The sequence below is a fragment of the Epinephelus fuscoguttatus genome, linkage group LG14 (genome assembly GCF_011397635.1).
Source record: "Epinephelus fuscoguttatus linkage group LG14, E.fuscoguttatus.final_Chr_v1".
Taxonomy (NCBI): domain Eukaryota; kingdom Metazoa; phylum Chordata; class Actinopteri; order Perciformes; family Serranidae; genus Epinephelus; species Epinephelus fuscoguttatus.
The window spans coordinates 28,318,864-28,346,193 of record NC_064765.1 but is presented as its reverse complement, the minus strand read 5'-3'; the positions used below and the strand labels follow the sequence as shown (position 1 = coordinate 28,346,193).

The window sequence follows — 27,330 nt, the reverse complement described above, 5'->3', positions numbered from 1 at the left end:
AAAGAAACTGGACACACTGAAGAAGAGGTGGAGCGTCTCTATTTCCTGAGGCTGAGGTCCTTCAACATCTGCCAGGTAACGCTGAGGATTTATGAGTCTGTGGTGGCCTGTTTGCTGCTGTGTGTGCAAGGCTAGTAACGTTGCAGGGGTGGAGCTGGCCTCTGCGGTGGCCACGGGAGGTCATTCCTGCCTGTGGCCATCAAACTTTACAACTCCTCCTTAAGAGTGTCAGACACTCGGGGTCAATAGTCTGGCACTTGGATTTAATTCACCAGTCAGGAGTTAATAATTCCATAATTTATTTATTATAGTGCATTGTGCACAAGAGATTTAAAGGTGCTATAATTCTTTGTAACACTGTCCTAACTGTACATATAATTGGTGCGATAATTCAGCTGCAGCAATACTCTGTGCAGTTATTCAGCTGTGCAATATTCTTCTCAATATCCTGATTTATTCTCACCAACACCACTCTTGAATGTATATTTAACAATATGTTGCACATACTGTACATACTTTTTTTTTTTTATCTTTATTTCTATTTCTGCTAATGTATATAGTGTGTTGTACACTGGAGCATCATACACATATTTTTATATTTATAACTTACACACTAGTCTTATACATTGCAATGCAGCATAAGACACATATTGTTGTATTTTTTACACACTTTACATGCTTTGAACATTATGCATATTTTATATTTTAAATGTACATATTTTCATATTTTATGCACTTTGTATTTCATTTTTCTATTCTATAGTAAAGTATATCTGATTTTTGATAGTGTCTCTTATTACCAGGGGACTTGAAGGCAGCATGAGTCAACCTGCTTGTTGTCTGGCAGCAGCCAATGGGAGGGCGGCGCTCCTGACGTCCCAACGCGCATGTCCTCAGAGGTCCACACGTGGTTTGTGTAAACCACGCACGCACGCACGCGCGCAGACGCAAGCAGCGGCTCAGAAATGGCGGCCGATGGTGGCAGCTCTTCGCTGCAGCTACCCTGCGTTTTTTCACCAAAATCCCGACAGTACTTAGCGCTGTGTGCCCAAGACGGCAGACTGCGCATCTGGAACACAGACAGTAAAACACTTCATCAAGAATACGTGCCTTCAGCTCATTTGAGTGCCACTTGTATCTGCATAGCCTGGGGACCATGCCGGACAGTCAAGGTACGTGAGCCTGCCTTGGAATTAGCTTCAGTGACGCTAGCTAGTGAGGCCCGAGTAAGCTGTCTGTGGTGGAGATTCCTGTAGAAGTGCACACTGTGAACCCAGAAAAGTCTCGCTATCATTTAAGGAAAGTGTACAGAGAGCTGCTAACCTCCGGCTGTGTGTTAATGCCGTCATGTCACGGACACGGACTTGGTTAGGAGGATAGCCACGTTAGCAGTTAGCTAGCTTCCAACAGCTGCGCAGGACGCACATGTTAGCCCCACATGGTGGTCCCGAAAACACGGACAATGTTTAAATTTGGCATAACAGGGCGAGCTAACTCTAAAGAATAAATACTGCAGCTACATTAATGCGACAAGTTATTTTTTACTCTGGTCAGACAGTTAGTAATGTAAATAAACTCGTTATTCAAGTTAGCATTAGCCCACCAGAGCTTCAGAAGCGTGTGCCACCGTGACAACTCTTCAGAAAGTTTTACCCCAGTGTATCCACGACCACTTTGTTAACAGTTTCACACGTTATTTTAGTTCATGACAGAAAATTAAAAATTGAATCGCAATTATTCATTTTCATGCTGCCTGCAGTGTGTTTATTGTGTCCATGTTATTTTAAATTAGTATGTTAGTTCCCATTACTTAACAGGAGGTTGTTGAGCAGGCCATGTTTATTCAAATGTCAAATACTAGCAGCCAGTCCAACACAACATTTGTTATAAGCTGTTTTATAACTGATAAGTGTTAAAATAGACTGACAAGATTACCTTGTACTGGGCTTGCACCTTTTGTCATATTTAATGTGGCAAATAAATTGATTGAGACAGCCTTCAGTTTAACCAAGCATCACTCATCTGTATGTATTATTATGATGTTTAGTTAGGTTAACATCACAAATGTGCTGTTTCAGGAGGGGCCTCAGAGGAAGAAGAGGAAATCAGAGGCAGGACAGGTGGAGGAGAAGGCAGACCTGTTGGCGATGGGCACAGCAGCAGGCAGTGTCCTAATCTACAGTACAGCAAAGGGAGCTCTGCATTGTACCCTGGTGAGTCTTGAGACATTACACACCCACATTCTGGCTTGTTTATTACATACTATTAAAGGGAGGTAAAATGGTGTGTAGAATGCAATTTTTCCAACTGGGAAAAGTTGTCTCCTGGAAATGAATTGTATGTAATAAGAACATGCTTCTGTTAAAGTGACATTTTTAAGTATAGTGTTCACTTTTGAATAGCAGGATCATTTATTTGCCACTGCTAACTGTCATTTTCTGTCTCTGCCAGGATGGAGGCCATAGTGGCGGAGTGAATTGTGTCCAGTGGCACCCTGAGGACAGTTTATTATACAGTGGCTCAGATGATACAAACATTATCGAGTGGGACCTGCAGACAGGCAAGACGAGAAGGTCAGTATCTAGATTACTCTTAGATACACAGTATATTAAAAAAAGCTCCTCCTGATCTGTCCAGGCTTGTCTAAACCAAAACACATTTGCTATATTGAGTCACGTTGTTAAACATTATTGTGGTGTTTAGACTCTAAATAGGATGCTGTTGGATTTATGAAGAGAAATAAAATATCACATTCAGAGAGACCTGCAGTTTGTAGTATGGTGCCAGATTAAATGGAGCAAATATTTTCAGTTTATCACACTTCAAACCACTAAAAGTGTCTCGCACCCGAGGCCTTGATGATGTGTTCTCTGATTTTATGTTGAAGAACATTAAATTACAGAAACATACAGTGTGATCACAGCCATGCACTGGTGTAACAGAGCCTGTCTTTTCAGTCAGAAATGATCTTTGACAAGTACAGGCACAGGCTTGCAGAGAGCACATCAGTCAGCAACAGATGACCCGACCCTCTGCCAGTGACATTTTCCCTTGTAACAGGTGATAGCAAAAGTCAGGGCCGGCTCAAAATGAGAAGCCTGCAACCTGAATGTGTCTTTCATTGCCTTTTGCTAGCAAACTATTTTTCCCTCTCTTCCAACTTAATATTGACTCCCGGAGTCATTTGCATTAACTTTCCCCCACTTGTCAAAACTCAGAACAAACTTAATTTTTTACCCAACATTGTGACATGCTGCTCTAAATAACAGCGTAGTGAACATGCGATGTGATTGATCTGTCAGTCACCTGCTGAGCAGAATCAGACAGATCCTAATGCATTCGTTCTTATGAGCACTGTACAGTTGAGAAATTAAAGGAAAAAAATGAATAAATGAGTGGAGAAACATAACCAATGCAGATGCTTGCACACAGGTTTACTGTACTGTGCAAGTTTAGTATGGGAAAAGCTAATCAGAGATATCTTTCAAAAGATATTACACTTGTTTGAAAAGTTTAGACAGCTCAGACTGTTTTTAAAAAAAAAAATTGTGTCCAGGATTTTTGGGCTGGGCCTGAAGTCATGGCTCAGTGACACACTGGAGCCAACCTTAGCATACCCTCTCTCCCACTATATAAAAACTACCTTACTACCAGTGTTAGAGCGTACAGCATCAGTGTTGGTGTGCTCATCATTGTGAGCTCTCTGCGTTCCACTGGCAAATTGTTCTTTGGGTCAGGTGGTGTGTAAGTTACTGTGCTACTGGATTTGCTGCTAACAGGAGTCTGTAGCTGCACGACGGCTTGCTCTCCAAGCTGGCGCCTATTGCGGATGTGGCCCCATCATTTCAGAGCAGAGAACACTGCTTTTCTTTTGTGATTTTGAAACCTAATTTTTTATAGTTGGTGTTTTGGTTTTTTTAATTTAATTAGGGATGCAAGATATTGGATTTTTTGCCGTTATGCGGATATGTAACAAAACATTTGACAACCAATAGCGATATATCCACTTTTTCCCCTGTCTAACTTTAGTGATCATTGAGTCTCTTATGTAGTGAAATTAGCATCATATTATGCATGCATGCCCTTACGGTGATGGCCCACCAGCAGATGGAGACATGAAATACAATAGTTTTAATGAATAAAATATTCACTTATTGTGAAGAAAAAGCATGTTTGCCGATACTAATAGTTCATTTTAAAGTTGATATTGTCTGATACCGACACCAATGACGTGCTGATGTTATTGTGCATCCATGTTGTTAATCATTCAGATTTGGCTGGGTGGTTAATGACACTTTTTCTGTGGTGTGACAAACTCGTTATACGTTTATTTTTGCTTTACCCACACTTCAAGCAGTTAAAATCCAATCATGCTCTTTGGCATGTGTGAAAATGTCTCTGGAGCTCAACCCTATTGAACACCTAAGGGTGATTAGACAGCTCTCTCCACCACCATCACGAGGGAATATCTTTTGGAAGAATGGTGTTGCGTCAGTTCAGTAGAGCTCAGAGACTTGGAGAATCAATGCCAAGGTGCATTAAAGCCGTTCATAAGACACTTTTATGTTGTTGTTTTCTTTAATGTGTCACCTGTCTGTAGTTTCTGGTGTAAACAGTCTGCTTACTCCTTAAATGTGTGGCTTTGCTCCACTTGTTTGTCTTAAACAATATTTTTCAGAATTTTTAAGACATCAGTGGAGGCACTCTTCATATTAGTTAAGGTGGACTCCCCTTTTATAATAGTGGAGAAATACTAAACGCCTCCACCTGCCACAGACGTGTGTTTGATATACCTGTGAAGAAAGGGATGTTGGTGTGGTGCTGTTGGAGAAAGTTTCAGAACAGGATTTGGGAGACCTCTGTTCATCCCAAACATGGACCAGCAACAAAATGCAGTTTATAACCATTAGCAGGACTTGAGAGGTGTGATCAGCCTTTTTTAACTCAAGGCACCACTGCAAACTTTATTCCCTGTTAACATGAACAATAATGGGAATTAAAAATGGGATTTTTTTTTTTAGTCTTGCTTATCCACAGTTCACTGGTTTGTAACATGTAACTTCCAGTGTTTTTAATGAGATGTCTGTCAAATACCTGTTTAGATTAACTGGCAAGTTTCCCAACAACTGAAGTAACAGAATCTAACGCCATATTTAATCTGTCTTAACAGTAATGGCATTTGCTCAAGCAAAGCCAGGTAGGAACACGTGCTGAGAGCTTTGATCGGGCCCAAAAATCAAGCCTGACTGCACATAAACCTGCAGAGTTTCTGTCCAAGCTTAAACCAAGGTAGCAGTTTTGCACCCAATTTTGATTAAAAACCCAACTGAAAAGTATATATTATTTCAGTCTTCGAATATGACTTCTTTCCTCGCAGCTGTTGTCCTTCTGTTATTTCAGTAGTCTGTCTCGTGCACTACAGGTTTGGCAGAGTGGGCTGCATCCCTCATTGCATCTCTGTCTTTAAGTGCTTCAGCGGGCGATGGTGATGAGGCATGCAGATGATGATCAGTGCTCTCAGCTGCATGTTACACACATCCCTCCCACTGCTGGGGAGGCAGAAGCAAAAACTGCCAACCAAGTCCCCTTGCTGCCGCTCTCTCTCTCTCTCTGTCTTTCTCTTTCCCTTGTTTTCTGTCCATCTCTCGCACTCATTTATCTCCAGTGGTACTCCACTATATTGCTCTGTTGTTTTGTTTTTTTCCCCTCTCTGTCGCCCCAAACTCATCAGGTTGGGCCCAATTGGGCTCAGGCAAAGAATCAAGGCTAATACGTGTGCTGTCTGCTAGACCAACATGAAAGTGTTTATCACCAAACCGTCATCCCTTTAGTGAAGTGTGCTCCCTGTCACAGACTCTTTTGCTTCGTTTGATCCAGGACTACTTATTAACAAGCGTGTATTATAAGTAAATCTACTAGAGATTGCTTAAGCAGAGGTTCACTGTTGAGAAAAGTTGTTTGAAAGTCTTAAACCCATTTGAAGTGCAGCAGAACAACATCACAGGGTTTGTTACGTTGTAGAAGGGACAGTGGGTGAAAATCCTTCAAAGAAAAGAACAGACTGGCAGTGGGAGACATTCTCATTAAGTCAGTTCGGCAGAATGGAGCGCCATAAGTTATCGATTGAGTTAACTTATTCTTTTTCACAGTGATGTCTGGTTTGATCAAAAACAAAGGATGTCTTGACTGAATAACTATTAACTTTTCTCCTGGTGCCTCACCTGTTTTCATTGTCATTGCTCTGAACTTTCAGTGACTTTGATACTGTCAGACCGTCACCTTTCTAACGAAAAAAGTGCTTGTAGCTGACTCAGAAAGATAGTGCTGTATGTTTTAAGAGTACCTGTCTTAAAAATGGAACTGTTGTAACCTTTAAACGACACTTTTGCTTACTTATTGTCTCAGCTTCTCCTCATTTAGAAAACACACAAACAGTGTAAAAGCTCAGAATGTGGATGCAACCTAATGCCAGGGCCACCACAGATGTCAGGCGCTGACACTTCACTCGATAACATTGAAATACGCCAACAAGCCATAACATTGAAGGCTTTACCATCGTGCATTTAGTATCACTGTATTTCATCATAAACGCCTTTTCCTCAGTGATTTAGTAGCGGCACAGTCGGCAGGTACAGTCATGAGCTGCAGTGTCACCATGAATCCTCTCTGGATGCTCGCTAAAGACTATTTGTGGTCCTCAAAATGGTTCGGAGAGTGGTGAGAGTTCTGTATGTTTGTTACTGCTGTCAGGTGGAGTGCAATAGTAAATAGTATGCTGTTGAATGTAGCTGTAAAGTTCCAGGCTCTTCACCTCAAACTAAAAAACCCTGTTGTGATAGAGAACACAACGGTGAAAGTGCTACTTGGATCGCAAAGTGGAGGACAAAGCAGGTGCTTCTGATGCCCCTGATTTTGTTAAATGTCAACAACAGAAGAAATGGATTCCTATGTGAATGTAGTTGGAGGATAAACCTTCTTCAGAATGCATGAACGCATGCGACAACAGTTGTCTTTTTTTATTTGCACAGTAAGTGGAAGGCGGACCGTGCAGCAGTGACCAGTTTAAGCGTGAGCCCTGACGGCAAACTGCTGCTCTCAGCTGGACATGTAATCAAGATGTGGGACTTGGAAACCAAGGAGGTTTACAGGGTGAGTGACAGCTGATGTACATTCCTGTCTGTGGATGTATTAGACCAAGGTTAACTTAGGTCAGGGGTATATGGAGAAATGAAATATCAATAGTGAGATTGTGACAGGAAGAGACAAAACTTACGATATGATATCCAAAATCTATGACGATATCTTGTCTCGTATCACAGTAAATATAGATATAATCGTGATATATTCCCCAGCCATAGGTCAACTACTGGGTTTTCAACTAAACCTGCAAGAAGCCACACTCTCATGGAATTAATGCTGGTGAAAATCCCGATCCCAGTGTCACTGAAGTGAAACAGTGAAGGTTATAAACAAGTCAAACACTGGTCTGATGTTTTCAGCAGAACTGTTTTAACTGTCCTGCTTGTTGTCATCGTTCCCTCTGCAGAGGTTCACAGGCCACTCCACGGCCGTGACGACCCTGTGCTTTGCCACCACACGACCTCCCGACAGCAATGGTCTTTACTTCCTGTCTGGTGCCGCACATGATCGACTGCTCAGTGTTTGGTAAGTAATAGCCAGAGGCCGCTCCTGGTGTTAGTGATGCTGTGTGGTGAGATTCATTTGAAATGTGCAGCTTTGATTGCCGTGCTTTTTCTCACGGAACTGACATGAAGTTGTCTCACTGCAGGCAAGTACGAGAAGACGGAAAGGACAAGAATTCAGTGGTGTCCTTCACACTGACAGACGAGCCACAACACATCGATCTTGTCACGTCCAACAGCAAGGAAGAGGTCAGAGTGCAGAGATGTCTTATCATTGACTTTGCAGACGTCTTAATAATGCACACTGAGAGCGTAAAGATTATATGTATTTGTAGAGTGCATAAAATGTAAGCACGAGCCTACAGCCCTGATAAAATGTTCCTCCCTGTGGTGTAATAATGTTGGAGCTACACAGACATATTGGTTGTTTTATATAACCTATTTACCTTATGTAAATGTTTGTGTGTTATTTGTGTTGCACAGGCGGTGAGGCTGGCAGTGGTGTGTAAAGATGGGCAGCTGCATCTCTTTGAGCACTTTTTAAATGGGTAAGCCCTTAAAAGACTGTATGTTGTACTACCTGTGCCATATGGCAGTGTAAGGCTACTGTATGATGCATTTTTGCGCTTTGGAAAAGCAATTATGTTCTATGGCTTAAAGGGATACTTTGCAGATTGTCAGCCAGCTTTGTATCAAAACAGTGTGGGTAGTATGTGTAAATGAACTATGGTAAACTTGGGTCCATCAAACCAGTGCCTAGATATACCTCTCCTCCCTAGGATGACACAAAACGGGTCATCTAGCAGAGTTTCGCTGGCTCTACTTCCACATTTTCGTATTGCCCGCCACCCATGCTGCCGCTATGGACACAGAGTGTAGAAGCAGATCAAGAGACAGACCAAAATCCAATCAAACATCAAAACATGCCAGTGCTTATAGAATACAAATCAAGATGGTGTTACTACACTGCCTTTTTCTTACCAAAAATGTTTAAACAACCATTTGGGCCCTCTTAAGCTGTAATTGCAAGAGTTTGTGAACAGGATGTGGGCGCCACGCTGTTTGCTGTACAGTGAAAACGGAGGCTGAAACAACTGAGATCAAACAGTAAAACTATGAAGTGCTGATCAGATGTAAAGCACGATTCTGTTGTGTTGCCTTATTGCTGCGTCGCCTCAAATGTTTTCAGAAACATTTTTTAGCTCACTGTTAAACTGTAATATGAGGTTGTTTGTTACCATTGTGTCATATCAACCTGCCAGCAGGAGTGTGTATTGGTGTGGTGTGGAACAATGCATTCTGGTAGTTGCAGGTTCTCTGCTTCAAAAGCAAATGCCAAAGTCCTTTTTCTGAGTTTCTGTGTTTAGCGCCAATTTCAAAAGTATTTGCTTCTATAGACGGCCTAGTTTTATACTAAGACTATATTTCCAGCAGTGAAATACCTCTGTGGGAGACATTTTGTATTCCACTCCGAGGTTTTGTACCTCATACCTAAAACCAAACATTTCGTTCAAACAAAGCAAATTGGCAGCATCTTACCTGAAAGTGTACAGCCCATATTTAAATTGCACTGTTGAAACACATTTGGTGTGTTTGCCTCCTAATGGCTGTTAGGGGACACTGCACTGCCACATATGACACTAATCTGCAGTAATTTTATTTATTTATTTATTTTTTTTTTTGCTTTGAATGATGAAACTCCTCTTACACATTTCATTCAGTGTTGTGTACTAGCTGTGCTCATGGCCTGTCCAAACACATGTCCCCACAGGGCCTGTAAGAAGCCGTTGTCCCCCTCGTGTACGGTGCAGATGTCCGACACAAAGGACTCCCCGGTGCCGATCCCACTGCTGGCTGCGGCCCTCACAGCTGATACACGGGCCGTGCAGCTGGCCTATGGCAACCACCTTCAGCCTGTGATGGAGAAAGTGGTAAGGATACTAGGATTAGATCAATGTGAAGATTTGCACAGATGAACATGTTTTGTACAGCTTCTTCTCTCTATCTTATTTATAGATTAGTTGATAACTCTGGTGTGTGTTCTGGTGCTTTATAAGATACAGGATGAATAAGAGTGGTCAGCTGTTAAGATGAAGTTTTGTTTTTACTGTTTGTCTTAAGGCTAAAAACAAACATTCCTGATTGTTGCCTTCAGTCTGTATTGGTTGTTACTTTAGAAGATGTTTGTCAGCTTTTACAGCCTGAGAGAAATGATGTTGGTTCTGTATTATCAGCCTTTAAAAGCTGTGCTCCCTAGACTCTCGATTTACCTGAAATGCTCCCTTCTCTTATCTGTACAGGAGATCAACACAGCAGAGAGACATGTGTGTTTGACCCGGGATGTTCAGACCAGCTTATCCCTATCCATGGAGACCACCGTTTCCAAGGTAACAATCAAGTGTTATTTTCTTTATTATGAGTCAGGAAGACAGATGTAGCCTGAGCATGGTCTCCACACCTGATCTGGTCTTGTATGCCAATCCATGGGCACAGTAGATAAAATTGAACTAGAACTGTGACTGAAGATGAAAACCTGACATGGTGTTTTGCATTCCAGGTGAAAACCCCTATTGTCAATGCCAAGAGCAAAGTGTTGGTCCCAGGGCTCCCTGGTCACCAAGCCCCAATCAAAGGAACCACACAGGGATCAGAGAAGAGGAAAAAAGACACAGACACCAAAGAGGTGGGTCCAGTGTTGACGATGATGCACCAAATGGTAGCTTGCTGCATGTGTGATGGCTTTTTGGCTCAGACTCCAAATAACTTGTACCTGGATTCCACTGTGGCTGTGACTCGATTTTGTTGCGTCCCGCACCACGTGTCATACTACACCAGAATATTTCAGAAGCGGGGCGTTTTGCCTGTCCGATGTTGGAGGCATGCGGTTTTTCTGTTACTTGGTGATTTTTCCTTTATTTGTGCTTCTGTCACAAGCAAAAAGTAGGCTATATTGTTGAATAGTTCTGCTTTGTTGTGCTGTAGCCAACAGACAAAGGCTACAACATGCACATGCAGACCTTCTAACAGTTTAATGTCCTGAAGAAAACCTTATATCCTCACTGAAATCCTTTTCCCAGCCTGGTTATACTTAATAAAAACTGACTTGTTAAAGTATGAGAACATACAAAGCATACTGTTTTATTGCTGTTTGGCTTTTCATGCTTTCAGGCTAGTTTCCTGTGATGTGGTACACGTGTTAAATGTGGCCGAGGTGGATACATTTAGCGTGTGAACAGACACCAGCCAATTCCTGTTTACATAAAATACCTCTGCTCTCCTGTAGATGTCAATAGCGGAGCGGCTTGGAGAAATCGATCTGTCTACCGTCTCCAGCGAGAAGGGGGCTCCTAAAGGGACAGCCTCTTTACAGACAGACAATTTTGCAGTGCTGCTGGTGCAGGGCCTGGAGAGCAACGACGCCAACATCCTAAATGTAAGTCTTCTTCCCCGAGTCTACGCAGTGAAATAAAACATTCAGTTTTGATAGATGAAAACCCCAAGTGAATACTTCATGTTTTCTTTTTCTGCTCATTTGCCATTCAGAAGGTTAAAAAGACATGTACTGCCAGCCAAAAGTTAAATTGATTTGGGTGTGAAATTTTTGATCTCAATCCCCGAGACATCTTCCACACCGAGTCTGAATGTTTAGGCTTCCATAAGCTCAAATTGTAGAAGCTTTTACAATTAAAATTTTAAATCGTAATGACTTTTTTTCCCCTTTCTCTCCCACAGAAAGTTTTTCAGACTCGTAAAGACATGGTGATAAAGAAAACTGTTGCTAGGTTACCCCTCCCTGCTGTTTTACCTTTGGTGGAAGAGGTGGGTTCATTTTCCATTCAATGTACAAACCACTACATATTCCTCTGAAACATGTCGAGTTTATTTGTTTGTCTTGGAGTCACCAGTCCTCTCTGAGCTGAATTAACCTGCCGAGATCTTCTGTCATTGTCAGGATTTCTAAGTGAAGTCATGTTAACTCAGTGTAATGATTTTCTGCAGTTTTTAATCAGCCTTTTTTTCCTGTAGATCACAAAGAGGCTCCAAGGGCACCCTTTTACGTAAGTGGAAGCTTAACACATCAGCTGTACGCAGTTAATTGGCTCCAGTTGACAGTTATTTGTACACGTTAGACAGAAGTCACTCATGCAGTCACTGGTGTTTATGCTGCTGGTTTCTATTCCATTATAAAAACAATAAGCCCCATCGTGTTGATGTATACAATCAGGCAGTTCTGGTTCCCACTTGACAGCAAATTCATTTGTTCTTCCCACAGGGCAGTTTTAATGGTGCGGTGGCTCAAGGCCGTACTCATGCACCACACATCATACCTGGCATCGGTGAGTCCACTTTTCCAACATCTCATTGTGCCCGTAATGCTGATATGAAGCCACCAGACTCCAGTTTGTTGGTGCTTGTTTGACTTGTACTGCAATGCCTTCTGCACAGACACACACTTAAAGCTCTCCACGGTCTAAACAGTGCATGATGTGATTCCCCTAAGCACTGCACACGGCAGTTTAAATAACACAAGCATACAAACAAACGCACTGCTTCCTTCTGTGCATATCTCCTCCCTTTGTCGACATTCATGTTTAATCATATTTAGATCTAGAGCCATTGCCTCTGCCACACAGCAGAGATTATGCGATTGCCTGCGACCGTCTGTGCGTTTGTGTGACTATGACGAAAATATCTCCATAACCAGCAGCTGAATATCCATTCACCACGTACACTGATGCTGGAAAGGCAAGGAAACGTATTGATTTTTGGGCACCCTGTGACCTTTATCGTGCCACTGTTAGCTGACTAACATTTTGATTTTCACATGAGATATCCCTTGACCTTTAAGGTCATACAGATGGAACATTTGCTGTTCAGGTTGATCTTAACAAGGGAAAATCTTTACTGTTTGGCTTCCAGCACATTTCACCTCAGCCCTCTATGAACTATTGTCTTCCACTCACTACAATTATTTGCCTGGGTTCTGACCTTGAGTGTTGAAAATAAAAGTGGACATAGCCACCGTGAGTTTTCAACTTTTGCTGTTCCCATCCTGTTTTGTTTTTGAAGCCAGACGTGATTTGATTTTGACGAGAGGGTTGATCTGACTGGTGCGTTGTCGTCAATGATGCACTGCTACACCTCTACCCTGATTGACAGGTCTCTGTGGTAGCGACTTGTCAATCACTAGGTAGCTATGCCCTAAAGAATACCCAGCTATTTTACATTACATAATTTACAAAATGAACATCACGCTGTATTTGAAGAAGACCATAAACCCATTAGGAAAATGTTTACCAAGGGTAATAAATGAAGTGAGAAGTAGAGCCATTTTCTCAAAGACTTGTATACAATCAGACTTCATTTTGCAACTAGTGGATTCGCCCCTTCATCTCAGATCCAGAAGTCAAGCGTGGTAAGACCATGCTGATGAGATGAGCTCAACATTCTGTGTCACTCTCTATCAATCTGGAGTCATTGCCGACCCAAACACTTTGCAGAAATTAAAATCCAATCGAGGCCAATCAAGGATCCTCATCATAGTTGACAACGTAAGCAGCCAGTCAGGGACTGTGTTGTAGTCGATGATGTAAAATGGAGGCTGCCGCTTGCAAAACAGTAATGGCGGCTCCCAAAGCAACAAGAGCTACCTCTAACAGTAGCTGAGTAAACACAGCAGTAAGTCAAGTTACTGCATAAGTAGCAACACTAACAACTGAACAAGAGCGTGCACTCATGGAGCATCTCAGAGGAAAAGACGTATTCGCTGTTCTCTGACTGGATTTGGCAAAACTGTGATTTATCAACTGGCTCTGGGGTGATGATTAGCCAGTTGGCACCACAGGTAGGACAAATGCTGATGTCAAAACTTTCGTCAAGTGACACGTGGAACCAATGATAACAACAATGGTGGCCACTATAGACTAGAAAGACCTCAAGGCTGTTCTAAATCAACATTTCTTCTCAATATCGCTCGACATCGAAGTTTATTTTTAGTTTGCTCTGCTTCACTACTAAAACTGAGGCAAAACCAACATGTTGGTATGGCTACACATCAGTGTGGACCTAAAATGGCGTTAGATCCAAGATCCAGAAATGAGTTAGAGTGGACACAATGTCAGACTGAAGATGCAACAGAGTGTAATAAGTTGAAAATCCATTCTGATATCAGGCATTACAATATAAATGTGAAGTAAAGTCTACTGGCTAGTCTTACATATGCATTATAGGAACGCAGTAGTCAAAGGGTAGATGAGAACAGATCATCTCATCGTCGAGTGTTGTCTCATTTGTGTATTTTCTGCTGCTGAAATGTTTTTACCTCAAACTGATCCATCTGTGTATCCCAACAGCTGCCAGACCTGGTTACCCAGCTGGGAGTGCTTTATCACATGATTGAGAGCCGAGTGAAGATGTTTCACAAGCTCACAAAGCTTCACGGGAAACTGTATCTCCTGATGACACAGGTAGGTGTCACCATGTACAGAAGTGAGCACAGTATCTTTGCCTCGAAGTGTTTTTAAATGACTGGACTCTGATGTATAGGTATGAACTGGGTGGTAGGGATGGCTTAGATCTTAGATTCCCTCCGTGATGATGATGTAGTTCCTGATAGCGCCTTGTAAGTTGAAACTTGACTGTGGACACTGAGCTCTAAAACATCACCTGTGTGCTGGGAGGATTGCGCCATTTTGGGCACTCAGATCAGGGACAGTGGTATCAAAACAATCTTTGCCTCATGGTGATAGAGGTTAATGCCTTTCCTTTGTACAGTTGTGTTGAGTATACATTCGCTAGTACAGTACAGAGTGCAGTGAGCACCTCTGGGCTGTTCTGTGCAGTTCTGCTGCTGCCAGAATATTTCAGTCATAAAATGCTGACAAACTTGAGAGGGGCAATAAATTTTGTTTTTGCACATGAATATAGATCCAGAAAAGAAAATACACAGGGTTCTTGTCCCATGTATTATGTATGACTAAAAAAAACATGATTGTACCCATGACTGTATCTTTGGCATTTTTCGACTTCTTGGCGAGTCGCACAAGGTTTTTTGTTAATTCAGCTTTGAAAAACTGAATAAATCTTGCTGTCTACTAGTTTTTATTTTGACCTTGAGTTTAAGCTTTCCGACCCAGTCCTCAGGCACATCTGTCCCACAAGGGCAATTGTCTGTTCCAAAAAATGCAAAGCTGATATTGTGACCTTGTTGTGAAAGTTCTTCCCACTTCATCTCGGATGGAGCGATCCGCTTATGAAAGTGGACAGAGATTCTTCCAAGCAGGTTTTAGCTATGTCCCTGGCCTGACATTAGCATCACAATAAATTCAGACAGAGATGCATCTGCAGATTTTACAAGGACAAGGACCTACGCGGACGATTATCAGTTTAGAAAATGCAAAGTTGACAGCTTCTGACCTTGTGGAAATGGTAGTCAGCAGGCGATCTGCTTGTGAACAGATATGCTTCCTCGTCAGTTGGATTTGCTGTTCGCTTGACATCATCCACACAATGAGTTCAGGCACAGATGTATACTGTCCCAGTGCAAATTCAGAATCCCCAATTGCTGCATAAAAGTAGAGCACTCTGTCAATGTGATGTGTCATTCAGAGAACAAATCTTGGATATTGCCATTTGCGCCAATGAAGTCACCACCATATAGTGACTTCACATATCTTTATTTATCCTTCTTTCACAAAGAAATCACATCAGTGCCTTTGTTCCTCTTCTGCGCTTACACACGTAATGAAATAAAGGTGTCATGAAAACATAGAGCTCCTAATTGGATTTAGGTGTGCTGAAGAGAGCCTGTGGGCTTTGAGGACTGGGCTGATGAACAAATGCGTTGGCAGACAAGTTTTTATCTTGCTGCCGAGCATTTAAATGGTGCAACATTAAGCATTGTGAGATTTCAAGGTGATGTCCTTTTGTAAAAAATAAACACAGATTTCTATTGTATTACGTGCCCTTTATTATGTGAAGACGCATTTAATTAAAAAGTAACTTGTGAATGAAAACTGGAGAGAAAGAAAAGATCTGCTCCAATCCCTTATTAAATCTCTAACATCCATCCTCCCTTTTACCACTAGGTGGCGACAAGTGACAACAGCAACACAGTTACAGATGTTGACCACACAGCTAAGCTGGTCTATGAAGAAGGTAAGTGTTTGTTCTTCTTGTCTCCCTCTTTATGTGCAGTCTTATGAATCTGTTTTCCAGCTGCTCTCGTTCTTTAAAATCCTCCTCCTTGGTGGCATCACAGTGTTTTAAAGCCCTTCAAATCTCAAGCAGAATCACAGCCTTGGTGAGTCCATCAGTCCAAGTGATGATTCAGAGCGGAGAGCAGTGTGAGTGGCAGCTTACTGAAATAAAATAATAATCTTAGTCCGATCTCGAGCTCAGTTGTACATTTCAGATGCATTATTGACTGGAGTGACCCCTTAAACCCACTGCAGTGCAACAGGTCACACTGATGCTGTGTTGAAATCAGCGCCCTGCCCGACTGTTCTCTCTTGATTCTCACTGGCATTCATTATCTTGTCAATTCACCTTTAAGTCAGTCAGGACTCCTCATGAAGACCGCGCTGAATTGGTTAAGATTTATGAAGCCAATGTTGCCCATCATGCAGCCACTCTTGGCGATGCACCGCACGCAAACATGACTCCTGTTGCCTGGCAACCTGACCGGCAGCGTTCAGATCCTCCCCTTTGAGCGGAACAACAAGGCCCCGCTCTGTTCACTCTCATTTCTCATTACCGTACTGTATAAGACGCTTTATTGAACCACGTAGAAAATTGGCTTTCATGAAATAATTAAGCTGCGCTTTGAGTTCCAATACCCCTGTCAGTGGTCCCGGATGTGAAGGTTCATTCTTTAAAAAAAAAGTTCATAAAGGGAGTTGATGAACAGGAGGTTGTTACAGTCCTGTGTGGATGCTGCTGTGCACTGGGCTTATTATGGGTTGGGCATGGGAATCTGACAGGAAGCTTCAGGATAGTTAGTGAGTCAGTGAGCATGTACAGTCAGAATGGGTGTGATTAATTGATGTTTTCACTTGCAAACAATTGTGATCTGCACTTGCACTGGTTTTTGCCTGTGTAGGTAATTAGCTTAATTATACACTGATTAACCATTCTGTAGTACCCTGACACACCAGGTGTTTGTAACAAAGAACCACCTGAGAAGCCATCATTAGAAACTGTTTGGAAAAGCTCAGGCAGAAAATACTTAGCAGGCTGGATGAACATTCTGTCTATCAGAGGCCAGTCAGGAGAAGAGCGAAACATCTCTTCCACCGAGCAAAGCCTTCAGTGCCATTCTTTGCTCTTCTTTCAATGAAGAATTACTCCTCAGTTCTGATATTAGCAGGTACGCTAACCTCTTAAAGAGCGGCAATTGTTGTTCTGAAGGAATGGTCTGCTCTCCGTGTTGTCTGACATACCTAAATCACGCTCACAGCAGCTATTAAGTCCTCACAGGATGCACTGATTGGTCTGAACCACTGGTACTGCTGACAAAAATGCATTTCATGAAGGCTGACAAGATGGCTTTTCACGTGAACTCGGGATGTCGCAGGAATCCAGCTGCTGTGTAGGGTAGATTCTGTAGCGTGAGTTGGTACAAAGAGTAGCTGCAGTAATGTCTGTCAGCATTAGGACTGTCGGGGGATTTCCCCGGGGTGATTAAGGGTGGATCAACAGCATCATATATGGTATTACCGCCTTTTTTTTTTTTTTTTTTTGCCAATTACGTAATTAATCCTGAATTTAGTGCTATAGAAAAGAGCTTTATTGTTAGACTATTATTAGTTATAGAAAAAATGCAGTGAGGCACATTAAGTGGCGCAGCGTTTTTTTTTTTTTGTTTTTTTTTAGCTTTAGTTTGTCTGGTTGCGATGATATGGAATATCCACGCAAGTAAAAATGTCGGCACAAAGTAGAGTGCCTACTTCTTCTGGATGAAGGGAATGATTTTGCCAGAGGAAGAGAGGACAGACCTGCTGGGCTGTGTGGATTGAGTATTAATTTCTCCTCCATTGTTCAGCGATGTGACAGTTGGACTTTGTGGCATTTTTTCCTGTCCTTCCTCCTCTTTGATCGGACAGCTGTGTAAAAAGTGACAGTGATGAGCAGCTACAGCATTTTACCCAAACTTTTTAACTCTTGGTGACCAGAATAAAATATGGCACACAGTGCATCGTCACACTACTGGTGTTTGTAGCATGGTGTAAATATGTGGGGCTCCCATGAAAACAATGAACAAAGTGGTTGTCGCGGTTGGTTGCTATCCCCTGTGGTTAGCTTTGTCAATAGCATTGCAATAGAGTACAGCATTAGATGTAGGTCTCCTATAAAGGAAAAGCAGTGACCCAGAGGGTGATCGAGATAATAGGGTTGCCAGACAGAAAATATCACGTTTTTATAGAAAAGCAGATTTTTCAGTACACACAAATACTGTTGATCGTTGAATTGATGGGCACATGTCACAATAAAGGTAAAAGGCTTTCAAGTGGTCCGTTTTATCCTCTGCTGTATTCCTGGTACTTCTCTTTTCAGTGAAAATGTGTGCAAACTAATCATGTTAGCCAGCATGTATTGTGGGTAAAATGCCCTTTTCATGTCAATTAGGCTGCATCATGTAATCTCTCAGTGTGGCTCAGGAATAAACAGTGTCCCCTCCCCTGAGGCTGTCTGAAATACAAAAACATGACATGGTCCACTTTATAGTCTTTCTGTGCTTGATAATTATCTCTGCCTTGTGTTCATGTTTGTGCTCTAATATTTACAGTCATGACATACAATAGAGTATTTAGTATCATCTATATTAAACTCCGCTGGTCACTGTTGCAGCATATGATGCCTGGCTGACCTAATGGGGCCGATAGCCTTAGCAAATCATATTGACATTCCTCCTCCTGCACCACACAGTCAGTATTGTCGACATAACCAAATGGCTCTGCTGTGGTATTTAAATGCAAATATCTACTGTCTCGCATGATATTTATACACAATTGAAAGCATGGAAGCCTTTTTCCTTTCTGTTTTCCCCACTATGTTCTCTTCCTCCGGGATGGGTTAGACTAGCATTAATGTAGTCAGAACAGTTACGCAGTATTCCCTGATGGATTTGTGTTCCTTTTGTGTGCCCTTTGCAGAATCATCTGACGAAGATGAGGCCTCTGGTGACGAAGGTCTTCCTGACGATGCTGACTCTGATGTAAGTAATAAGAAAACTGTCCAGTAGGCCAGATCCTACAAGTGTCTACTTAAAGAAGTTGGCAAAATTAACACTGCAGCAGTTGGAGGAACTGGAAAACCAGTAATGTTCCCACTGTAAATTAGTGCGTGCTCACAAACTGCAGACTGTCCGTTTTTTGTTGAGCACTGAAATGTAAATTTTTTTGGTCCTTGTCAGCACTGGGAGGAGGAGGAGGTGACGGAGGAGGCAATGGAAGACGACAAAGAGGAACAAGCAGACGAAGAAGAGGATGATCCAGACAGCAGAACAGATTCCAAAGCAAACGGAGAGGAAGATATGGATCATGGAAACGAGAGCGAGGAGGAGTGAGAACGAATGAGGAAAAACACCAATCATACATAAAATGGACATGAAAGAGTTATATATACTTTCATTTTATTTTCATGCTTTTGATTTTATTATCAGAACAAAGTTTGGTTTTACAAAATCAAAGGACACGTGGTGTTGAAATGTGGGCAGCTTGGCCCCCTGCCTCGCCACAAAGCCGTTCAGCCACAAGGGTGGCGATGTCATGCTCCCAGTCTTTTCCCCATACGAGGAACAGATGCCACATTTTGAGGAAAACATTCTGCAAAATACAATTGATTCAAGTTCCCTTTCTGCTGTCAGTTCAGTCTGCATCCCAGCTCTATAATCTGATGAGTTTACATTTAAAATGACTGAAAAGATAATTTGGTGATGTTCCAGTTTGCCTACACTGCAATCTGCATTCCAAATTTTTATGTTATTGTGTAATAAATAGTATTAGAGAATATTGTATGACCAGCTTAACAGTAGATGAGACAGCACTCTGTGATCGGTTTATTCTTACACAACTCTGTAGGCCATCTGGAACACGCCTGGATGTAAAGGGAGCCCTCAGATGCAAACACAGTGCAGGTATGGAGTTGGGATGCAGGGCCCCCGACTTATGTACAGAATACTGCTCGATCAGAGCCGTATCAGACCATACATCATGTCCCCACACAATGTAAATCTGTATGTACAGTGAAGTGTTTGTATGAGCTCTTCCCTCTACAGCTATCCCCCAGAAATGCTTGGGATTAAATGAACTCCTGTAAAGTCTCTCGAATGCCGTTTTTTTTTTGTTTTTGTTTTTGTTTTTTATCGTTTCCAGATTTGTTTCAGCCGTCTTGTTTTAACTGTGTTCTTTTTGTGCGTTTCATTCTGGGCATGCCCTTATGTCCACTGCCTTGAACCCATAGTCACAGGGGCAACTGAGAAAAAGAAAATGTGAACTTTGCTCAAATAGGTGAATAAATGGGTTTTCAAAATTTCTTGCTGTGTCTGATGGGGGTGGTGGGGTGGTAGGGGTGAGAAGTAAAAGTCCTTACTGAATAAGTAATAAGACCCTCTAAGGGGCCAATATACTGAGGCTTTTTAAAATCTGTCCCTTGAAGGCATAGCAGTAACCAAAGTGAAATTTGTTGAGGTCATGCACGTATCCCAAGTTTCCTCACACAGTTGGTGAGTGGGTGATAGTGATACAACTCTCCAGCATGGGTTCTTTTATTTTTATTGTGGTTTGATAAATATTGTGAGATGGTATATTTTCTGAAAATTCAATTAAGAGAACTACCGGAGAAGGATGTGTTTTGGGGCTAATCCAGTAAATACTTGACAGAGGCACTTTATTACATTGGGGGGAAAAAGTTATAAAAATCCAATATTGCCATAAAGCAGGTATGCTTGTCGATCTGAAACACTGTACAAAGGCCCAGTGTAACCAGGGGTATTACAGGGATACTTAATATCTACAGCATAACTGATCTGGCAGAATCTCTTAATGGACATACACATATTATATCACACTATGATAATGTTCAAGCTTGCTCGGACTACCATATTTAAATGTATGCAGTCAGTAGATATTGACTGGCCATGTTTGGGACTAATCAGTTAAAGCATCTCCCCTTGTAAAATCGAGAAACTACGCTTATAAAACACTCCTGACAAAGCATAAATCTCAGTTTGTGTTTAATGGGCTCCCTTTTGCCCCTTGTGGCCGATGGTGGAAAAACACCCACTATGGATGATGTGGTTTCCCAACTGTCTAGTACCAGCGGGTAAATGTGACAGTGAAGTGAAGATGGCTCCCAAGAAGTGTGAGGGGTTTTAATGCAATTTTCGCAGTGGTCAAGCATTTCACTAACGTTATGCCCTGCGGCCCAAAAACTTTTTCCTATTGACTTACATGGCAAACGAGATGTCGGTACATCTTTGGATAACTTTTTTTTTGAGTCACAGCTCCCACGAAATTCATTATCAGGATTTAATCCATTTGGTCTTATAACATTTGGAAAGGAGCCGCTCCATTGAATCACTCTATCCTAATTCAAGTTAACAGAGGGCTAAACCAGAAGTAGCTGGCTCAGCTGGTGGAAGTCTCTAGTGCACTTGCTCTTGGGCCGTATCATCCACATAATTCTATTACCAGCAGTTGAACCATTTTGGCTTCATGCTCCACCAAGCAACTTTAATCGGAATGTACTGGGATTCGCCTCTAATGCTGTATCCAGTTCTCTTTATTGATCTATGGTTGGGAAGCCCCTCGCTGGTAGCAGTCGGGGCAGTGAAGGGCTGCCTTTCCCGTTTACCAACGTATGACGAAAGCCTTGATGCATCATTGACCGATAAGGTCTGGCGCCATTAGTTGCGTTAGCTAACTAGCGCACCCTGTGGTCCCTCTCCACCTCACTCCCTGCCTGTGAGACTGCTTTGCCGCCTGCTAAAACATGCAGACAGCACCTCAGAATATGGACCTGTTGTACCAACTCATATTCAGCCAGCACTAACCAAGCACCAGGGGTCACAGCAGACTGGTTGGCAGCAGCAGAGCTGGGCCTAACATATGTAACAGTAGCAACATAAAGTTTTCTGATTTGGTTGGGCACCAAGGTTTGCACAAGCTGAATTCAAGTTGTTACAGCCAATAACTGAAGGTCCTCCTCCAGCAGTGATGTCTGCTCTCCTTCCAGCTATGTCGTCTTAGTGATAGGAGCGAGGCGGAGGAATCATGGGGTGTAGTATGGTCCATCTCAGCGAAATATATCAGCTCTAGTATCTTGGGAAACACCACAATGGGACACTGAATTTGATTAATCTATTATGGATCCCACTGTTTTTCTTGCCAAGTCTCACGTTATGAACCCCCAGCCCCAAACAAAGACAAAGCCCAAAGCCCCACTTTCAGGGATATGTAGACAGTGGAGAGAAGCCAACAGAGGGCCCTGGGCCTGCAGACCTTCCTTTCCTCTGGTTCTCCAACATGCTCTTTGAGCCCTGCCTCTCCAGTGCAAGTAAAGCCTCCAGCATGCTCCCTGGGCCCTAGCTTGACTCTCAGCCACCTGTCTTTATCCAACAGCCCCAAAGCAGCCCCCAGCAAGGCCCATTGACCCATGTTGTGCTCTATTCCCTCACCAGAGAACCAGAGGGAGTGTGGGAGGTCGGCAGGGTCCATGCCCACAGCCTGCTGTCAGCTGTCCTTCTGTGTACACAGCCCTGGATATGGAGCCTCCAACGTGCTCTGTGGGCCCTGGCTCTCCTCTTACTCGCTATGTCTGCCTCTCCAGCCCAGCCTGCCTCCAATATGCTTTAGGGGCCCTGCATTGACACTCAGCATGGCTCTGTCCTACAGCCCCAAAGCAGCCTCCAGCAAGTCCCTCTGACCCAGGCTGTGTTCTGCTCCTCCGCCAGAGATCAAAGAGTTCAATCTAAAATTGTATCTGTATTTCTTTATATACAGGAAATGATTTTATTTCAAATGTACTGATGTAATATGTTTTCAAGGCTTCAGTGTTCATAATTTAGTAGTTCATGCAGTATTGATGTCCGCCATAAGGTGGTGCTGTTGAGAGAGTCAAACGGCAAAGGCGGAGCTCAATGTGGGTCAAACATTTGACTCCGCCACATTGAGTGCAGCCCCAAATTATACCATTCAGGTGTACTTTGCGCTCGTTCAAGCAACACAAAAAAAGTTTTTCGAGTTTACGACACAGATAGTATAAAATAATGACCGTAGACAGAGTGACGTCACCCACTGGTTTGTGGACTTCCATTTTGAAGCCTTGAGGTCAGCATCTTGGCATCTTTGGAGCCATAAGTGACCATATTTGGACAAGAGGTTGGAGCTGTGGAGGAATGTGAAGGAATCTGACTCATAGACTGTAATGACACCTCATAGACAGCCCATCACTCAAGCGGCCCCATCCTGAAGGGTGAGTTATATAAAAATTCACCTCCTGTTCAGTTGTCATAAATGCTGAAATTAGCTCTACAGACCAAAACCGTGTTTTTGTACCACACTGTAAATATATTCATTTATGTTGTGAAGTTGGGCATTTTAATATAGGAGTCAATGGGGACTGACTGTCTGACTAATCAGACACAGCACTGCTTTTTTTTTTTTTTTTTTTTAAATTCAATGCCACTAGTAAAAAACAAACAAAGAAAAAAAAAACGCTTGCTGAATCTCAGTAAGTAGTGTGGCCACATGAGACCTTAAAGAAGCGGGTGGATCAAGGGGAGTACCACTAGCTGGTCCAGGAGCTTCACCTCAATGATGGCCATTTCCAGGCATATTTTAGGATGACCCGGGGGCAGTTTGACAACCTGCTGTCTATTGTCGGGCCATATAGCTCAGGATATCCAGCAACCACTACCACCAGTTTATCCTCCATTGTTTACCAACTGTAAGCTTCTTCTTGTGACCACCACAGAAGGCCTGCCTCTGAAATCATCCAATTGGACAGTGGGAGAAAAGATGATGAAAAAAAGAGATGACTTGGGGCACTTTTCCGTGCTGAGTTGAAGTTTTTTCAACTCGAGGACTTCAGAGCGCACTGGCGGGAATGCCAGGCACCTAGAGCGCAGAAATGCAAGGCGTGTCGCAACACAAAAACCGCAAGCAAAAAGCTTCATTCTCATTAAAAACAATTACAAAAAGGCTGCTAAAATGCTTTCTATGTGATCAGGGCCAAAAGTGGCCATTGGATGAACTGCAGTTTTTGGCAGTTTGGCATTGGCTTCAATTTTTGAGCCTTGGAGGTTTCCAAGAACAGATGCAGGGATAAAGACTAACCAGTCAGTTTGGTAGATATTAATCCAGTTAGCTTCCCCACCTCTGATATAGAGCAGCATACAGACGCATTCCTGAGCATTTCAGTGGGAACCATCCCAGATCAAACAGTGGATGAGACAGGCAACCAAGACCAGCTAAAGACCTAATATGTGAAATTCATACGCTACCCTTCTTCTAAACGTGTCGTTTTGAATGTTTCTATGGCCCCAAAATGATATATAGCAAAACCTTATGATCATTCAAGTATGGATAAATTCATATTTCCTGTTTGAACACAAGACATGAACAAGATACTACTTAAAAGACATCAAGAAGTTGAGGCAGTTTTATTTGGCACTTACTGTAGATGGTGTAGTGCGTTTTTAACAGGACACATTTCGACATGTTGTAGCAGGCCTTAATTGCTGCATTCCATTATATTGTGTATTTTGCACAGTCATCATTAGTGCCATTGGTTCTGCTTGTTATTAGTTCCCAGCTATGACAAGTTGAAATGTCTGCTGTGAAAAAGGTCTATTATTGGTATAAGTTTCCAGTAACAACCACAATTACATACAAAGGTTTTACAGGAAATAAAAACATGTGGTTTAGTGATGTGAAAGTTAATGTTTTAGTGTGACTTTAAAGATGCAGAGGGAGAAGAATATTAAAAAGAGTTAGTACCTTGAAAAAAATGTTTTTTTGTTGTTGTTGGCCTTAGTGTTCATGTTTGCTCCTAAATTTTACCCCATTATTATTTGCAAGTGTACCTGCCTGCCAGTGGTCATATACAATATCAGAGTTTAATTTGGAAAATGGAGTGAATTTATGAATAGCAGAGGAAGAGGATGCTCTCCAGTGATGCAGCACCGCTTTGTGATTTAGGCTGACAAGATAGGTGGGAGGTTTTGAATGCCAAGCAAAGTGCCTCTTTGATCTTGGTCATTTTATACAGTATAGGACGACTATCCATCATGCATTCACCTGGCGATCTTTGTTCTTCTCCAAAGGGGCCTGGGCTCTGCATACCAACCGTCTCATGTCATGGGTGCAACAGAGAATATGGGAAAGTGCGGCAGCATTGTAGCTCACATCCAGGCTTTCTACACTCTCAGTGCACTCAGTCAGCCATGATGGAGGTGATGGAGCATGAGTTCCTACTCCCCTGGTAGGGGTTTGCAGCTATGGCCACAACTGTTTAATGATGATCTCCTCACTTCTAACAAACAACGGTAGCAAACACAGAGAGCCAGATCACTAGGTAAGCCAGGGTTACTTCAGATAATCAGGGTTATTTTCAAGAAATTCAGTTTCATAAAGGAGGTTTACATCCTGATTGTACTCATCACTCCAGTCTAAGGGCTCATAAATGCTCAACATTAGATACAGAGACAGACGGAGCCTTCTGTCCATACTTTGTTTTCATTTGATCCGTATTTGTGCAGGTTTTCTGAAAGCTTACAGATACAGATGAGTTCTCGAACTCCAGAACCACTGGAGGTCATGGAGGCAGTGCAGCATATTTCAAGCAAGATATGACTGTAGGAGATGACGAAGACATTTAAATAATGGTGTAACAGAACAAATTGGTAAAATATAATAATATATAGGAAGCTAATATACATTGCAAATAATTCTCTATCCATGTCTGGATGTATATAATGGCTGCACAGACCACCTCCATCTACGATGCTGCCTCAGTTCAAAGGCACAATATTAGGACCTCTTTCACCATTGCATCATTTGTTGTTGTGTCAAACTTCTGACTCTGCCCTCTAGTGCCATCTATTGGCTGCATCTATGCCATTATAGAGGATGAATGGAAGTATGAGGGCAGTGACATTTACGTTTAAAAAGAATGGATCTATTTTTGTACATAAAGAAAGTATAAATGAGCCTTAACCTGGTCAAAAGAGGTATTTCATAAAGCAAAGTTATTGTGGGTTTAACAAACCTTTTATTGCCATAACTGAAACTTGAAACCATTTTTTTTTTCAGTATCGTAGATAAGCAAATGTACGGTATGATAGCTGTCAACTTTTATATCATGGTATACCTTAAAACCAGTATATCACTGCAACCCAAATGAGACTACCAGCGAGAAGACTGGCTCTTTCTATGTAGTAATACTTTATTCCTGTCCCCAGGTACGATTCTCTGCTTAATCAGATGAAACTGCGCTCAGACTGGACATTTTTAAAGGCATAGTTTTGCAGTGAGTTGTATGTCAGGAGGAGAATGCAAGAATAACAAAAACTAACTAAAGGAGGCAGTGGTAGACCAGCAGCTCCTGTGTTCAGTGAGGTAAATTACTGTTTTTGTCAATAGAGTCTATCTTTGAAGAGAGCATTGATAAGTTTCACTTGTAGTTCAGTTTTCTGTCAGAAAAGGGTTGTCTGTTTGGAAAGTAGTGAGCACACGACTGGCTACATGAGACTTTGATTATACTGAGTTATGTGTGTTTGTAAACATGTTGATATAGTTTTGCTGTTTGCGCACCCCTGTGACTTTAATTCTTTAAGAATTTTTGTTGTTGGATTCTTCGTTCACTGCAGACGTGAGAAAAACAAAGTTTTCTTCACTAATTCAAAGTCATACTGGGTGAGTATTTGATACATTTGAGGGGTGAAATATTCCTTTTACCTATTTAGATCCCTTGCTGGAAACATTCCTCAGAGATTTTGGTCCATATTGACATGATAGCATCACACAGTTGCTGCAGATTTGTCAGCTGTACATCCATGATGCAAAGCTTCCATTCCACCACATCCCAAAGGTGCTCTATTGGATTGAGACCTGGTGATTGTCATGTTCGAGTAAGCAGTTTGAGATGATCTGAGCTTTGTGACGTGGCGTGTTATCCTGCTGGAAGTAGCCATCAGAAGATGGGTACACTGTGGTCATAAAGGGATGGACACGGTCAGCAACAATACTCAGGTAGGCTGTGGTGTTTAAACCATGCTCAGTTGGTACTAAGGGGCCGAAAGTGTGCCAAGAAAATATCCCCCACACCATTACACCACCAGCAGCAGCCTGAACCGTTGATACAAGGCAGGATGGATCCATGCTTTCATGTTGTTTACACCAAATTCTGACCCTACCATCTGAATGGTGCAGCACAAATCGAGACTCATCAAACCAGGCAACGTTTTTCCAATCTTCTATTGTCCAGTTTTGGTGAGTCTGTGTGAACTGTAGCCTCAGTTTCCTGCTGTTAGCTGACAGGAGTGGCATCTGGTGTGGTCTTCTGCTGCTGTAGCCCATCTGCTTCAAGGTTCAACGTGTTGTTGGTTCAGAGATGGTCTTCTGCAGACCTTGGTTGTAACGAGTGGTTATTTGAGCTACTGTTGCCTTTGTATCATCTTGAACCA

General features: G+C 42.3%; 1 protein-coding gene across 1 annotated transcript; it reads left to right on the top strand.

The window, feature by feature from the left end:
* Window positions 1-926: 926 nt before the first annotated feature.
* wdr43 (WD repeat domain 43) lies at window positions 927-20,164 on the top strand. The gene is made up of 18 exons (XM_049596833.1): window positions 927-1,172; window positions 2,079-2,213; window positions 2,452-2,573; window positions 7,029-7,149; window positions 7,547-7,665; window positions 7,790-7,892; window positions 8,127-8,191; window positions 9,415-9,574; window positions 9,944-10,030; window positions 10,201-10,326; window positions 10,927-11,076; window positions 11,376-11,462; window positions 11,670-11,701; window positions 11,917-11,980; window positions 13,997-14,110; window positions 15,731-15,800; window positions 18,797-18,858; window positions 19,057-20,164. The coding sequence occupies exons 1-18, from the start codon at window positions 966-968 to the stop codon at window positions 19,207-19,209; spliced, it is 1,977 nt and encodes a 658-aa protein (XP_049452790.1). The 5' UTR covers window positions 927-965; the 3' UTR covers window positions 19,210-20,164.
* The last annotated feature ends 7,166 nt before the right edge of the window (window positions 20,165-27,330 follow it).